At 49.7% G+C, this 12,523-nt stretch overlaps 1 protein-coding gene across 1 annotated transcript in view; it reads right to left on the bottom strand.

Annotated features, from left to right (window-relative positions):
• The window catches only part of Nkd2 (NKD inhibitor of WNT signaling pathway 2), a 30,370-nt gene that overhangs the window by 4,184 nt on the left and 13,663 nt on the right, over positions 1 to 12,523 (bottom strand). Inside the window, exons 4-9 of the mRNA XM_052159855.1 lie at positions 6,569 to 6,629; positions 5,332 to 5,459; positions 4,679 to 4,774; positions 3,857 to 4,001; positions 1,850 to 1,934; positions 989 to 1,116 (exon numbers count right to left, since the gene is read on the bottom strand). Of these exons, the coding sequence (XP_052015815.1) occupies positions 989 to 1,116; positions 1,850 to 1,934; positions 3,857 to 4,001; positions 4,679 to 4,774; positions 5,332 to 5,459; positions 6,569 to 6,629 (643 nt within the window). The remainder of the gene's footprint in view (positions 1 to 988; positions 1,117 to 1,849; positions 1,935 to 3,856; positions 4,002 to 4,678; positions 4,775 to 5,331; positions 5,460 to 6,568; positions 6,630 to 12,523) is intronic.

Genomic DNA, 12,523 nt, shown 5'->3' with positions numbered 1-12,523 from the left:
GCCCTTTGTCCCTATTGAGGGTCCTATTAAGGAGATTCTATATTGGGAAAGTCAGAACCCTTTTAGGATATAAGGAGGGGTGACAAAGTTATGTCACATTAATATCCTCTCTCTCTCTCTCTCTCTCTCTCTCTCTCTCTCTCTCTCTCTCTCTCTCACACACACACACACACACACACACACACACACACACACACACACTGGAGGGACAGGAGAGAAGGCATGGAAGAGAAAGAGACAGATCAAGCCTACTTCCAGAATAGCCTGGTTGCAGCTTCATGAAATGCTTAAACCCTTAAGGTCAGCCCTGTGCAGTGGCTTTAGTACATGGGGCTAGTTGAGGTCACACTTCCCTCTCCAGATCCACCCCCCAGCATCAGAGGATCAAAGCTCTAGTACAAATCATATGAAGCCAGCCTTTCCCAAGTGTAGGTCACCTTCAGCCAGGGACTTCTAGCTGATCAGAGATAATTGTCAGAATGTACAGATTGCCTGCATAGACCCTCAGGGATGCCTAGTGGAAATGGTGTGAGAATAGGGGACTTGGCCTCCAGCTTTCAGAGTGCCAGCCATGCTGCAGTTCATGAATCTCTAAAGGCTACAAGAGGCACAAAACCAGAAAGGAATATTGTGTCTACAATGCTGGCTGTCCACTTCTACACAAGCTGGTAATTCTGGCCTAACTGCCAGCTCCCCCCACTGGAAGGCTTCTGAACATACATCTAGTAGTTTTATATCTTCCCTAAGGCAGAGTATGTCTCATACATACACCTGGATTTTGAACCACCTTGCTTTCCAGGCCCCTGCCAGTGACAGAAGGGTAATCTGTGAGTTCACATCTGGCAGAGGATAATGGAGCACCCGAGTGGGGTGGGGATACCTGGGACCCAACACCATGGGAAAACCAGAGCCCCCTGCCTACTTGCTTCTTCAGGGAGGCATCTATACCCAGAGGATAGATACAGGGTTGAAGTCCTCCAATACCTACCAGGACCAAACTTAGATGTGTAGTTCTCGATGCCAGCAAGGTCTAGGTAGTGGTTTCTGCGCTCTGTGTTCTCATCCACACAGTAGGGCACTCGCACAGAGCAGGGCTGTGGATCAGCATTGGGCTTCCTGTGTGGACAGAGAGGATGTGTGTGACAATTTGATCAAGACAAGACCTTCAGTCATGTCAGGGGTGCCTGCAGAGGTGGATAGTGGTCTAGGAGGTGGACAGAGAGGATATGTGTGGTGTGACAGTTTGATCAAGACAAGACTGTCAGTCATGACAGAGGTGCCTGCAGAGATGGATGGTGGTCTAGGAGGTGGACAGAGAGGATACACATGACAGTTTGATCAAGACAAGACTGTCAGTCATGTCAGGGGTGCCTGCAGAGGTGGATGGTGGTCTAGGAGGTGGACAGAGAGGATACGCATGACAATTTGATCAAGACAAGACGTTCAGTCGTAACAGGGGTGCCTGCAGATAGGTGGATGGTGGTCTAGGAGGCCTAAGTAGGGACTTGGACTAGTACCCACTATCCCGAGAAGGCAGAAGAGACAGAGTTGGGCAATCTTGTATGTTGTCCAGAGAATTAAGGTCCATAGCTCATTATGGCAGCCTATCAGCACCCAGGGATACTACCACAGGTCTCACAGGGCTTGAGTGACCTTAAATTTAGAGTGTTCTCTGTTTACCTAACTGGAACCACAATGGCCCCTGCTCCCTTCTTTTGGATAGACATGGTGCTCAGCCTCACAAGGTACCCTCCCTCTTCATAGTACACAGGGTCTACCTGTTTCAGCACCCTGCCTGACAGGACACTGGGGAGGCTAGCTGGAAGCAACCACTGGCCTCACATCTCACCTGCTGTAGGCGGACAGCCTTCTGTCAGCCACTCGGGGGTCATCTATGAGCTCACTCTCTGTTCTGCCACGAGTGGGCTCCCGGTCTGAAAGAAAGGCACTTCATTTATTCATTCGTTCATTCATTCATTCATTCATTCATCCTTTGCAGTTCAGTCATTTACTCATCTCCGACCCACCTGCTTATCCACTCATGCATTTCTTTGGCCTATTTATTTTATGAATGTAGACATCCATCTGCTCACTTGCTATATTGTTTTTTGAGACAGCTATGCTATAACCAGTGCTGGCCTTGAACTCCCCCCCCCCCCCCCGCCCCCAATGTTAAGGCATAGGTTTTATTCCACATCATACATCATTAAACAAGACAATGCCTCTTATACATGGATAGGGATACATGGATTTGATAATTTAGGCTGTCTTAGAAGCACGGTATGTGTGGAGTTAATGGCTTTGTTTGTTTGTTTGTTTTTTGTTTTTTGGATTTGTTTTTTTCGAGACAGGGTTTCTCTGTATAGCCCTGGCTGTCCTGGAACTCACGTTGTAGACCAGGTTGGCCTTGAACTCAGAAATCTGCCTGCCTCTGCCTCCCAGAGTGCTGGGATTATAGGTGTGCACCACCACTGCTCTGCAAATTAAGGGCTTAAAATAAATTAATGGTTAGATACAAAGAAAAATGATTTGACTTGCAGAGCACATGTAACAGGTGAAGGTCATATTTTATCAGTGCATGGGATAAAGTGTGGAGGAGACAGTCCATGCTGATATGAACAGTTAAAAAACAAGTTAAAACTGGCCTTGAACTTTTAACCCTGTTGCTTCCCTAGGGCTTAGATTGGAGGCCTGCACCACTATGCCCTTTGTGAATGAATTACTTTCCTTGCTCATCTATCCACTCACTAAGCAAACAAGTTTGTCCCCTGCCCCAGGTACCAGGCTCTAGTTGGGACATTGTGGAAACAAGAAAATTTTGACTGGAAGTGGTTGGGGAACATAAACAGTGTTAATATCCAGGGACCAATGGTAGGGAGGTAATGGTAGAGAGGGGCAAGTGTGAAGCATGAGTTAGGTGGCTGAGGGCGTGGTCCTGCCCCTGCAGGCTTGTCTTAGGGGTAATATTGTTCCTGCAGGCCTGGCTTAGGGGTGGTCCTGCCCCTGCAGGCCTGGCTTAGGGGTGGTCCTGCCCCTGCAGGCCTGGCTTAGGGGTGGTCCTGCCCCTGCAGGCCTGTCTTGGGGGTGGTACTGTCCCTGCAGGCCTGTCTTAGGGGTGGTACTGTCCCCTGCAGGCCTGGCTTAGGGGTGGTACTGTCCCTGCAGGCCTGTCTTAGGGGTGGTACTGTCCCCTGCAGGCCTGTCTTAGGGGTGGTACTGTCCCTGCAGGCCTGGCTTAGGGGTGGTCCTGTCCCTGCAGGCCTGTCTTAGGGGTAATATTGTTCCTGCAGGCCTGGCTTAGGGGTGGTACTGTCCCTGCAGGCCTGGCTTAGGGGTGGTACTGTCCCTGCAGGCCTGGCTTAGGGGTGGTACTGTCCCTGCAGGCCTGTCTTAGGGGTAATATTGTTCCTGCAGGCCTGTCTTAGGGGTGGTACTGTCCCTGCAGGCCTGTCTTAGGGGTGGTCCTGCCCCTGCAGGCCTGTCTTAGGGGTGGTACTGCCCCTGCAGGCCTGTCTTAGGGGTGGTACTGCCCCTGCAGGCCTGTCTTAGGGGTGGTACTGTCCCTGCAGGCCTGTCTTAGGGGTGGTACTGCCCCTGCAGGCCTGTCTTAGGGGTGGTACTGTCCCTGCAGGCCTGGCTTAGGGGTGGTTCTGTCCCTGCAGGCCTGTCTTAGGGGTGGTCCTGTCCCTGCAGGCCTGTCTTAGGGGTGGTCCTGTCCCTGCAGGCCTGTCTTAGGGGTGGTTCTGTCCCTGCAGGCCTGGCTTAGGGGTGGTACTGTCCCTGCAGGCCTGGCTTAGGGGTGATGCTCCTGGAGATGACATTGTTTGAGCAGAAGGACTCCTGACAGACCTCTCACCTTGGCCAGTGAGAGTACCTTCCTTCTTGCTGGAGGGTTCAGGGCTGACCGTTAGCTTCACTCGGAGGGTCTTGCTGCTGCTCGAAGAGTGATTGACAGAGGCATCGACAACCTCATAGATGGTGTGCATCAGGCTGGACATGTCCTGGGACCAACATGACAGATTTCAAGAGATGTTTTTCCTTTCCTTACCCAGCATGTATTCACCCCTGTCCACAGCAGGCACCTTGGGTTCATTTATTTCCCTTTTGAGACTGACTTATACCCAGATTAGACCCAGGATATCATACATGGCTTAACGATAGCTCCGATGTCTGTCTTTGAAGCCACACCTCTGACTTTTATATTCTAAAATATTAGATGATCAAGCAGATAAGCTTTCTACCTAGATACACTTTTCAGCACCACTGTCATGGCCAATGAAGATGCTTCCTCTGCCTCTCTTGGACAACACAGTTCAAAGGAGCAAGGGTACTCCACGGGCCCAAGCTGCCTTGTGAGGAACCCAGGCTTGGGCTAGGGATGTCAGAGCTATAGAGAAAGACCATTGCTGGAATTGATGAGGAGACATGTGCAGACTGCCAGAGTAAGGAGACACTGACATTAGCTAGGTCAAGATATTAAAATGGGCCCCGTCTCCCCTCTGTCTCAGGAAAGTTCTAGTCTCTTCTTTCTCTCAGCCAGGGCTCATTCTGTCTGTCCATCTAAGAATTCAGACATTTTGTATCCATCTGTCTGCTGAACCAGACTGGTTCCAGGTCTCAAGAAGCCATGCCTTTGGCTCCCCATCTATGGGCAGACTGGCAGATGTGGGCATATTACCTCTCTGGTGACTTTCCCACTGTTGTCAAAGTCATACAGTGTGAATGTCCACTCTTGGCGGTTGTCTTCTTCCACAGAGACGTCACACTGGAGTGCCTATAGGCAGTATGCAGGGGTGGGAGACAAGGAAGAATCAGCTGGCGCTTGAGACTTGGAGTGCCCCAACTGTGGTTCTTCCTGGTTTTCAGCCAGGAAGAGGTAGCTCTAGAGTGGTTGACCTTCATCCCTCACACCCTGCCTCCTTGTCCAGCTCTGTCCCCTGCCCTCTCCTAGTGAGGAGCTGATGCCACGCCTCATGACTCAGTTTCTCCCCTGTGGCATCTGTCTCTGCTCATGCAAATACTCAGGATCATTTTGAGGTGGAGGAATTAGGACCATGTGTTCCTGCTGCTCGCCTGTCTGTGGGGGTAGGAGATCCCCTGTTGTTCCCTGACCAATAGTGCTAGATACCTATTACATCTATCCAGCATTGCCAAGTTCACAGCAATACCATGCAAACCACCAGGGCAGCACATTTTAGTCCTGCTATAAGGCCTCAGAGAGGCTGAGGAAACCACAGGGCTGGGATGGCCATGGTTCCCATTTAGGGCCACAACTATTCATCCTGGGGCCCAGTGAGTCACTCATGCAGGTGTGCGTAGGAGAGGACTTACGTCAATGTTCAAGTGCTTCTTGCTGAGTCTTAGTGGACCCTCACGGCTTGCTGCCTTCTCCCCATCATCTGTACCGAAGAGCTGGCCCTGACCCTCGTGGCCCTCAGATTTCTCATGGGGCAGCACAACTGAGGGGACAAAAAGAGGTAAGACAAGAGCCTGTCCCATGTGGGTAATGGAGGGGAAATGGGTTCACTCTCTCTCCTCTCTTCTGTTCTGCATGAGCCCTGAGCTAGAGCCTGCTTCTATAGAATAGGAACGTAGAGAGGAGCGAGAGGGGCCTCACTTGGCTTAGTTCAATTGGGTATATCCTTGCTGCACTACGCAGCCCATAGTGGCACTCAGTGAGCAATATCTCCTCTAGGCTGACAGTGTACAGATGGGGTGGGAGAAGAACCTTCAGGATCAAAACAGAGGAGTCTCCACCCAGGAGTCCTCCAGGAGAGTGAGTCCCTATATCCCCAGCTTTTCTCCTCATTTTCTAATGCCTTCAATCCAAAACCCACTGACAAGGCCACATGTGAGCTATCTGTTGGCCAAGCAGTCTTGTCTCTTCTGACTCCCAGTGTGGATGGATAAGAAGCCCTGTTGCTGAGGCTCACATATTCTCAGGGTCTCAGGCTGTGTCCTGAGAGGGGCCCAGGCTGTCGGTCAGGTGTCTGTTCAGGTTTGAACTGAGAGGATGCCCAGTGCCTGAGTTCCAGCAGGCAGTGCTAGGAGTCCCTCTGGGCTTCAACAAATGTCTGAAGGTGGATCTATAGGCTAGTGTACCTACTAACTAGAAGCTGGTAAGAACTCATCACATCTCTGTGTGGGGCTTACTCCACAAAAGATATATATGATAGTGACTCGTGGGGTTCAAGACACAGGTGGCATGTTTAGGACTGCTCTACCACTCCACAACTGATGTAGCAAGTGGCCATAACATTATCTTAGAAATCAAGAGCACCAGTTCCTGCAGCCCGACCTCCCTGCTCAGCCTGAGAACTACATACACAAACTAAACCATTGTATGAGCACGCTGAGGCTCAATATTTTGCTTCTCCCATGGACAGATCCAAGCTGCCTGCTTAGCAAGGAATCACAGGTGACTGAGATTCCTGCTTACTAAAGATCTAACTTCTCATGAGACTAGGAACCAACTGATCCCAGCTTTTGTATGTATGTTGTGGGTTCTGTGGTGTGAGTTCTAGAATCAGGGTGAAGCCTTGGGAGCATTTGCTGGAGCTAGACTCACCTTCTAGGGAACCCTTGTCTTCCCAGAAAGGCCCCTCCTTAGGGTCTCCATTGAGCATCTCCTGCAAAAGAACATGGTAACACAGTCTATGAGAAGAGCAGAGGAAGACAATAAATAGGCACTTGTGAGCCTGAGACCTGAATAGAAAGCAGCATTAGACCTCTAAGAGGCCTCTCACTCTGTGGGCTCACATACACCAGCTCCTTCCAGTTTCACACAACAGAATGTACAAATACCATGTGCTGGAGTCATTTTTAGGAGTTGGCCTCATTGCCTGCAAGCAAAACCCACTTTCAAGTGAGACAGGATCTCCCAGGGCTCAGTCCCAACACTGCCAACCCACAAGTATAAGAAGCCTCAAATCCAAGAACCCTATGTGGCACTCTGTTCCTGACTTGGCTTGCAAAGCTTGCCACCAAAGCTGTCCCCATGGTACCCAGGGTGGCATTCACTGGAGTGGCAAAGGGGCCACTGTCTCCTTCAGGGCTGGGCTGAGGAGCAGGAATGACTGCTAAGAAACATCCTCAGCCCACAGCTGATCTCAGGTTATGGGAAAATGGGAAGGACTTCAAACACATCCAGGCAATGCTTAAGCCAAGAAACTGCAGAACAAAAGCGTACGTGGTTCTTGTAAATAATCCACAGAAGCAACAGGCTATAAGAAAGGAAATGTAAAATGTGCCACGGAAACCATCTACAATCAAAGGGCCCTTTGGGACGGGAGAACTCACAGCCCCCAGCCCAGCATTCAGGGCCCCAGGGAGCATTTCCCACCAGTTTCCTGGCATTTCTGTTTGATTCCAGGTGGCTTCAAAGTTTTGAGAGCCCTCAAGTAGATGGGAAGTTGAGCTAAGACCCAATCATCTGGCTAGCTGGCAATGTCCCTGGGGATAACAAGGGCCAGATGATCCCTTTGGTTTGTAGCTGGGGAAAGATAAGGCTCCTCAATTTTATATCTCATCCAGAAAACTGAGTATCCCAGGTACAGTTTGGCATACTCTCATCTGTCAGTGACTACAGGGTGGTCACCAACCCCTACCCCATTCCTCACTGTGAATAACATGGGATTCCTGGCAGGAGGGCATAGCACAACCCGTGGGTTCATGCCCATCTCCATAATGCAGAGGACATAGGTTTCATTCAAACCCAGAGCATGGAACAACAGAGCATATTTAAAAACCTAATGCCTTTGAGAAAACATTCTGTGTCTAGCAGCAAATAAATAGCCACAAAGCCCCCACACCTGAATATACAGGCTGACTGTTCTGTGATATATGATGAGGAACACCAGAAGTGCTCAGGTACATGGGACAGTGACAGGAATACAGCAGTATTCTGAGCAGTATTTGCTGTGTGAGGCTTGGTGAGGACAAACCCAGCATTCGTCTCCTGAAAGGAGAAACCAGGATAGGCTTGAGGGCTCCTTAGGACTACCCCAAAATGCAGCATGGGGAAGAGAGAGGAGCTCCTCTCTAGCTGTTTGTTTGTTTTGGCTGTGCAGCAGTTGTAGGAAACACAGCATTTGAGGAGCCCTCACTGCAGAAGACCAAATGGTTAAGCTGAATGACTAGGGCCAGGAAGTGGGAGGCACCCATGCTCATATCTACAATCTACATCAAAGAACCACCATAGACTTCCTCTCTCTGGACATCCTAACTCATGGGAACCCTTATGAATAAGATGCATACATAGCTTGGTCTTAGGATGTCACGTAAGGGATTACACTAGAAATCATCTTAATGAGAAAAACTCCTAATTATTAAAAAGTCCCCTTTCTAGCTACATATGGTAGCATGTGTCTTTAATCCTAGCATTTGGGAGACAGAGAGGCAAGGGATCTCTGTAATTGTGAGACCGGCCTGGCTTACTTAGCAAGTTTCAGGATAGCCAGGACTACATAATGAGACCCTTTTTCAAAAAGGAGGAGGAGGCCCTCATTCATTCACTGATCAAATAACCCACAGACTGAAGGCTCAAAGGATCTGTCCTGGATCTATGAAGCTCTTTTATATCTACAATACATAGTGACATGTCCTTTTGGGACTGCAGGCCTGAGCTTAGAGAGACAGGGACCAGCTTGTCCCAGCTGAACATAAGGTATGAAATTTAGTAATTTCTAAAAACCTGATTTGGGGTTCTTTTTTTTTCTTTGAAATCAGAGTGACCTGTAGAGCTTCAGTTCCAGAGCCTATGAGTTATGGAAACTAAGTTCAAAGACATGAACCTCAAGGGTTCAGCTTCATCCTGGAGGTACTTCAGGTGCTGTGGCTGACAGGGCCTATGTCTGATTACAAGTCCAGGGGTTGCAAGTGGCTGCTGACAAAACACAGGTATGCAGGGAAACTAAAGCTGGTGGTACCAGGGAGAGGGTCAAAGACTCGAGTTGATGTCAAGAGACAGGAGCAACAGCAAGTAGAGCAAATGTCAAGGTGTCATCAAGGAGTCACCTGCACCTATGTTTAGGTGTCCTGCTGGGCTTCAAAAGTGATACAGGTGAGAGCAGGGAAGATCTCTAAGATTCTCAACTGTTCCTTCCCCCATGGGACTCCCCAGACTTATCTCTTCCCTCAGAGAGCTTGAATCCTTCATGAACAGGTAAGTCTCATATTACTAAGAAACTGGTGCATACAGCACCCCCAGATGGAGGTACAGCTGAAAGGCTAGAGCCTAGAATTGCCAGTCTCTGAGTTGCTATAAACTGCCTATCACCACTACCATACTTTATCCTGCATGTGAGGCTGGAACCTTTTGTAGACACCTTCCATTTCTTATTTAAAAAAAAAAAACAATCTTGAGTTTTGAAGCCCTGCATGGGTTACAGACTTTAAATGCACTATTAGGTGGGGAAGCAAGGGCATTCAATTCAAAAAGAGATCTGGGAGTTGGGTTTAGTGGAAGAGAGCATGTTTGGGATGCACTCCTCTAGGTACAATGCCTAGCACTTCAAGAAAAGAAGAAAAATAAAGAAGATCCTGTACAAACTCTAGCTTAGTCTCCTGGGATGTTCCCAAGGCTATAATAATAGGCCAGGGCTGCTATAACTGACCAAAGCCACACCATCTGTGGGCAGGGCCACTGTTGCAGATTCTGTCAGCACACACCAGAAGCCAGGACATGGAGGATTCTAAGCACTAGCCCAGGGGCGGCTGAAGAGGCCCCAGATCAAAGGAGAAAATGAGTGTGTGTGGGGTAATTCTGGCCTCTGCCTGGTGATTTAAGTCAAATCTGTCCTGCTTACATAGAAATGCCCTTTAATCTGCACTGCTTTAGTTAAGTAGAAGAGCCAAGAGCTTTAATTACATCATATAAAACCTGTACAGGGCCACTGGCCAGACATGTAGCCCCTTCCCCAGTGCAGCAAAGTCCCTGTGACTTAGGCTCACAAGCAAGGCTGTCAAAGGCAGACATTACAAACCCCTGCTGTGACAGGGTCAAGTGACCTCAGGCCTTAGCAGATTCTCCTAAGGGTCCTACCTCCCCATTCTCCTCAGTTCCTCTTAAAGAACTGGAACCACACCCTCTACCAAAGCCTTCTTGCTCTGGCCTCAGAAGTCACTCCTCTCTGATCAAGCTTTCCCTCCTCTTTATACCCTTGTGGCTAGACACTCCAGATGTCCTGTCGAGGTCAACGGCTTGATGAGGCTCCAGCTTAACATTCTGCATATGTCCTCAGTGCCTGACCCATAGGCACCTCCCTACAGTACACACCCTACCCAAAGTTGCTTGTTGCCTTTGCAACATCACTTTCCAGTCTCTGATGGGTGTTTCCCTAGTCACTAGGGACCAGTGTCCTGATTGTGGGGGCCCATGCCACAGTGGGAAAGCATATAAGGTATGTCTGGGACTAACTTGTGCTGGCCTAAGGGGCTCCTTGCTCTGCTGCTAAATACATAGATAGTCCACATACTAGAAATACCCATTTATTCACACCCAAAATGAGGGGTCCTCAGTTCAGACTTCCTGCTCTGTTCTATCACCTCACAAGGTGATACAGGACCCAGGATAAGCCAGGTCACAGTCCTCAAACATTCCTCATAATTGCCACTAGGTGGCAGTAGCAAGTAGGGACGTTTCCCAACAAACCCAGAGACCTAGTTTCCTAAAACAATTTGTTCTACTAAAGTCAGAGATGGTGCCACCCACACCCACCTTTGAAAGGGTCATGTACCTGAACCTTCAGGCCCTGGGAGACCACACCTCAGCATCTTCCAAATGCCCACCTACCATAGGCAGCTATAAGAAAGAGGAACATAACAAGCACAGGGCAAATGGGCCCCAGAACAACCATGTACCAGTTGTTCACTGCTTGAGGTTTCCCTGGACTCAGAAACACAAGACCACTGTCTCTACCTGGGCCTCATGCAAGGGGGCTTTGCTCCTGTCCAGGTCCAAGGACTTCTGTAGGGTCCAGGCTCAAATCAGGCCTCAGGTGGAAGGACAGGCCATGACAGCTCCCATAAAATCCTATTCTCTGTGACGAGGTACACGTGTGACTTTCAGTGAAGCCTCTAGGCTTGTGGAAGCTCTGGCTCCACCTGTCAGTTTTAAGATCAAGACTGTACATCCTCAAATATAGACCTTGATGAAGAGTCAGATCCTGTCAGTGTCTCGGAGATGGGGTGAGGTTGTGGGAGGGACTGAGAGACAGATTTCCCATAAAGAAGTACAGAGACAGAAACAAACAGGGATGGGGAGAGAAAGAAGTGGGGACTAGGCCTTTAGTAGGTACTCTAGGGGAGGGGAGACAGAAGGAAGTGAAGCTAGAGCAAACAGACTGAAGCCACTGTCCAGAACTGTGTCCAACAGGACAGCTGGCACCACAGGGTCTTCAGGGAAGGTGTGTGGTCTAGAACACATGGTTGCCAAGTACTGGGATAGGTCTTTGTATGTCTGATCACTTCAACATTAACTCCTGACCATCAGGAAAATCACCCTCATTAAACTCCTAGTTATTTTTACTTAGATGCATAACTCTCCAGAAACATATCACAGAGGCCACCAGGATGACCTTTGGGGCAGCTCTGCGGGGTCAGTCCTGGCCACTCTGTGGGACTGGTGCTGGGGTGCGAGCCCAGGCTAAGAATAGCCTGCTGGTGGGAAGATAAAGCTACAGGACCTATGTGAGATTCATGCCATGTTTGTGGAGTCAGACAGAGGTAGAACCACACAGAGGAGTGGCCAGCAGTGCCCTCAAGTGTGGGCTGCAGCTTCCTGTGGGCCATACAAGAGAGCCCAAAGAGCCAGGAAAACACCTGGGCTCCTTATTGGAGGCTGTTGATGTACTGGGTGTGGAATTAATGTGAGCGTCCCTCACACATCTCAAGTTTAGGGCCTCTCCCATGGGGCAGACTGCTCTTGGAAACCACAAAGAGCTATGATACCCTGAAGGAGGTGACGAGCCAGGACCACCACAATCCTAGAGCAGGCAGGGTAAGGATAGAAATGAGAGAAGAAGCTTAAGGGTAGAGACAGCGAAGCCACAGCCTCTTCTGCTGGGGAAGATAACCAGGTGGAGTAAGGACTAGCAAAACGCAGGGAACTGGAGACTAGGGGGAGATGGCAAGGGAAAGGGGCTGCAGACAGCTTAGGAGCAGGGAAGCAGCAAAGCCCTCAGATTCAAGGACCTCGTTCCTCACACAGGCTTCCAGGTGTGGCATCTAGCCCCAGGCTCTGAGGAACAATGTTTTCTTAGGAGAAGGTGAGGAGGCCACTCTGCTTGCCCGCCAGGGGCTGGAATTCCACTTCCAGGTGCCGGCCCACTCGTCTGTCTGGAAACGCTTGGCCGGCTTTGAAGTCACGACTCAGTTTCAGCAGCTAAACAGTTTCAGATGTGACAATCTAGTTTTATGGGCTTAATAATTCTGACACATGTGCAGTAGGGGCCCAGCAGTTCCTGTGGTGCCTGGCGGGTCCCCTGCAGGGGCTGAGAGCCATGAAGTTCTGAGTGCCTGAGAA

The sequence above is a fragment of the Apodemus sylvaticus genome, chromosome 16, assembly GCF_947179515.1.
Source record: "Apodemus sylvaticus chromosome 16, mApoSyl1.1, whole genome shotgun sequence".
NCBI lineage: Eukaryota > Metazoa > Chordata > Mammalia > Rodentia > Muridae > Apodemus > Apodemus sylvaticus.
Note: the sequence above shows the minus strand (reverse complement) of the source record. Positions and strands in the feature narration are given on the sequence as shown.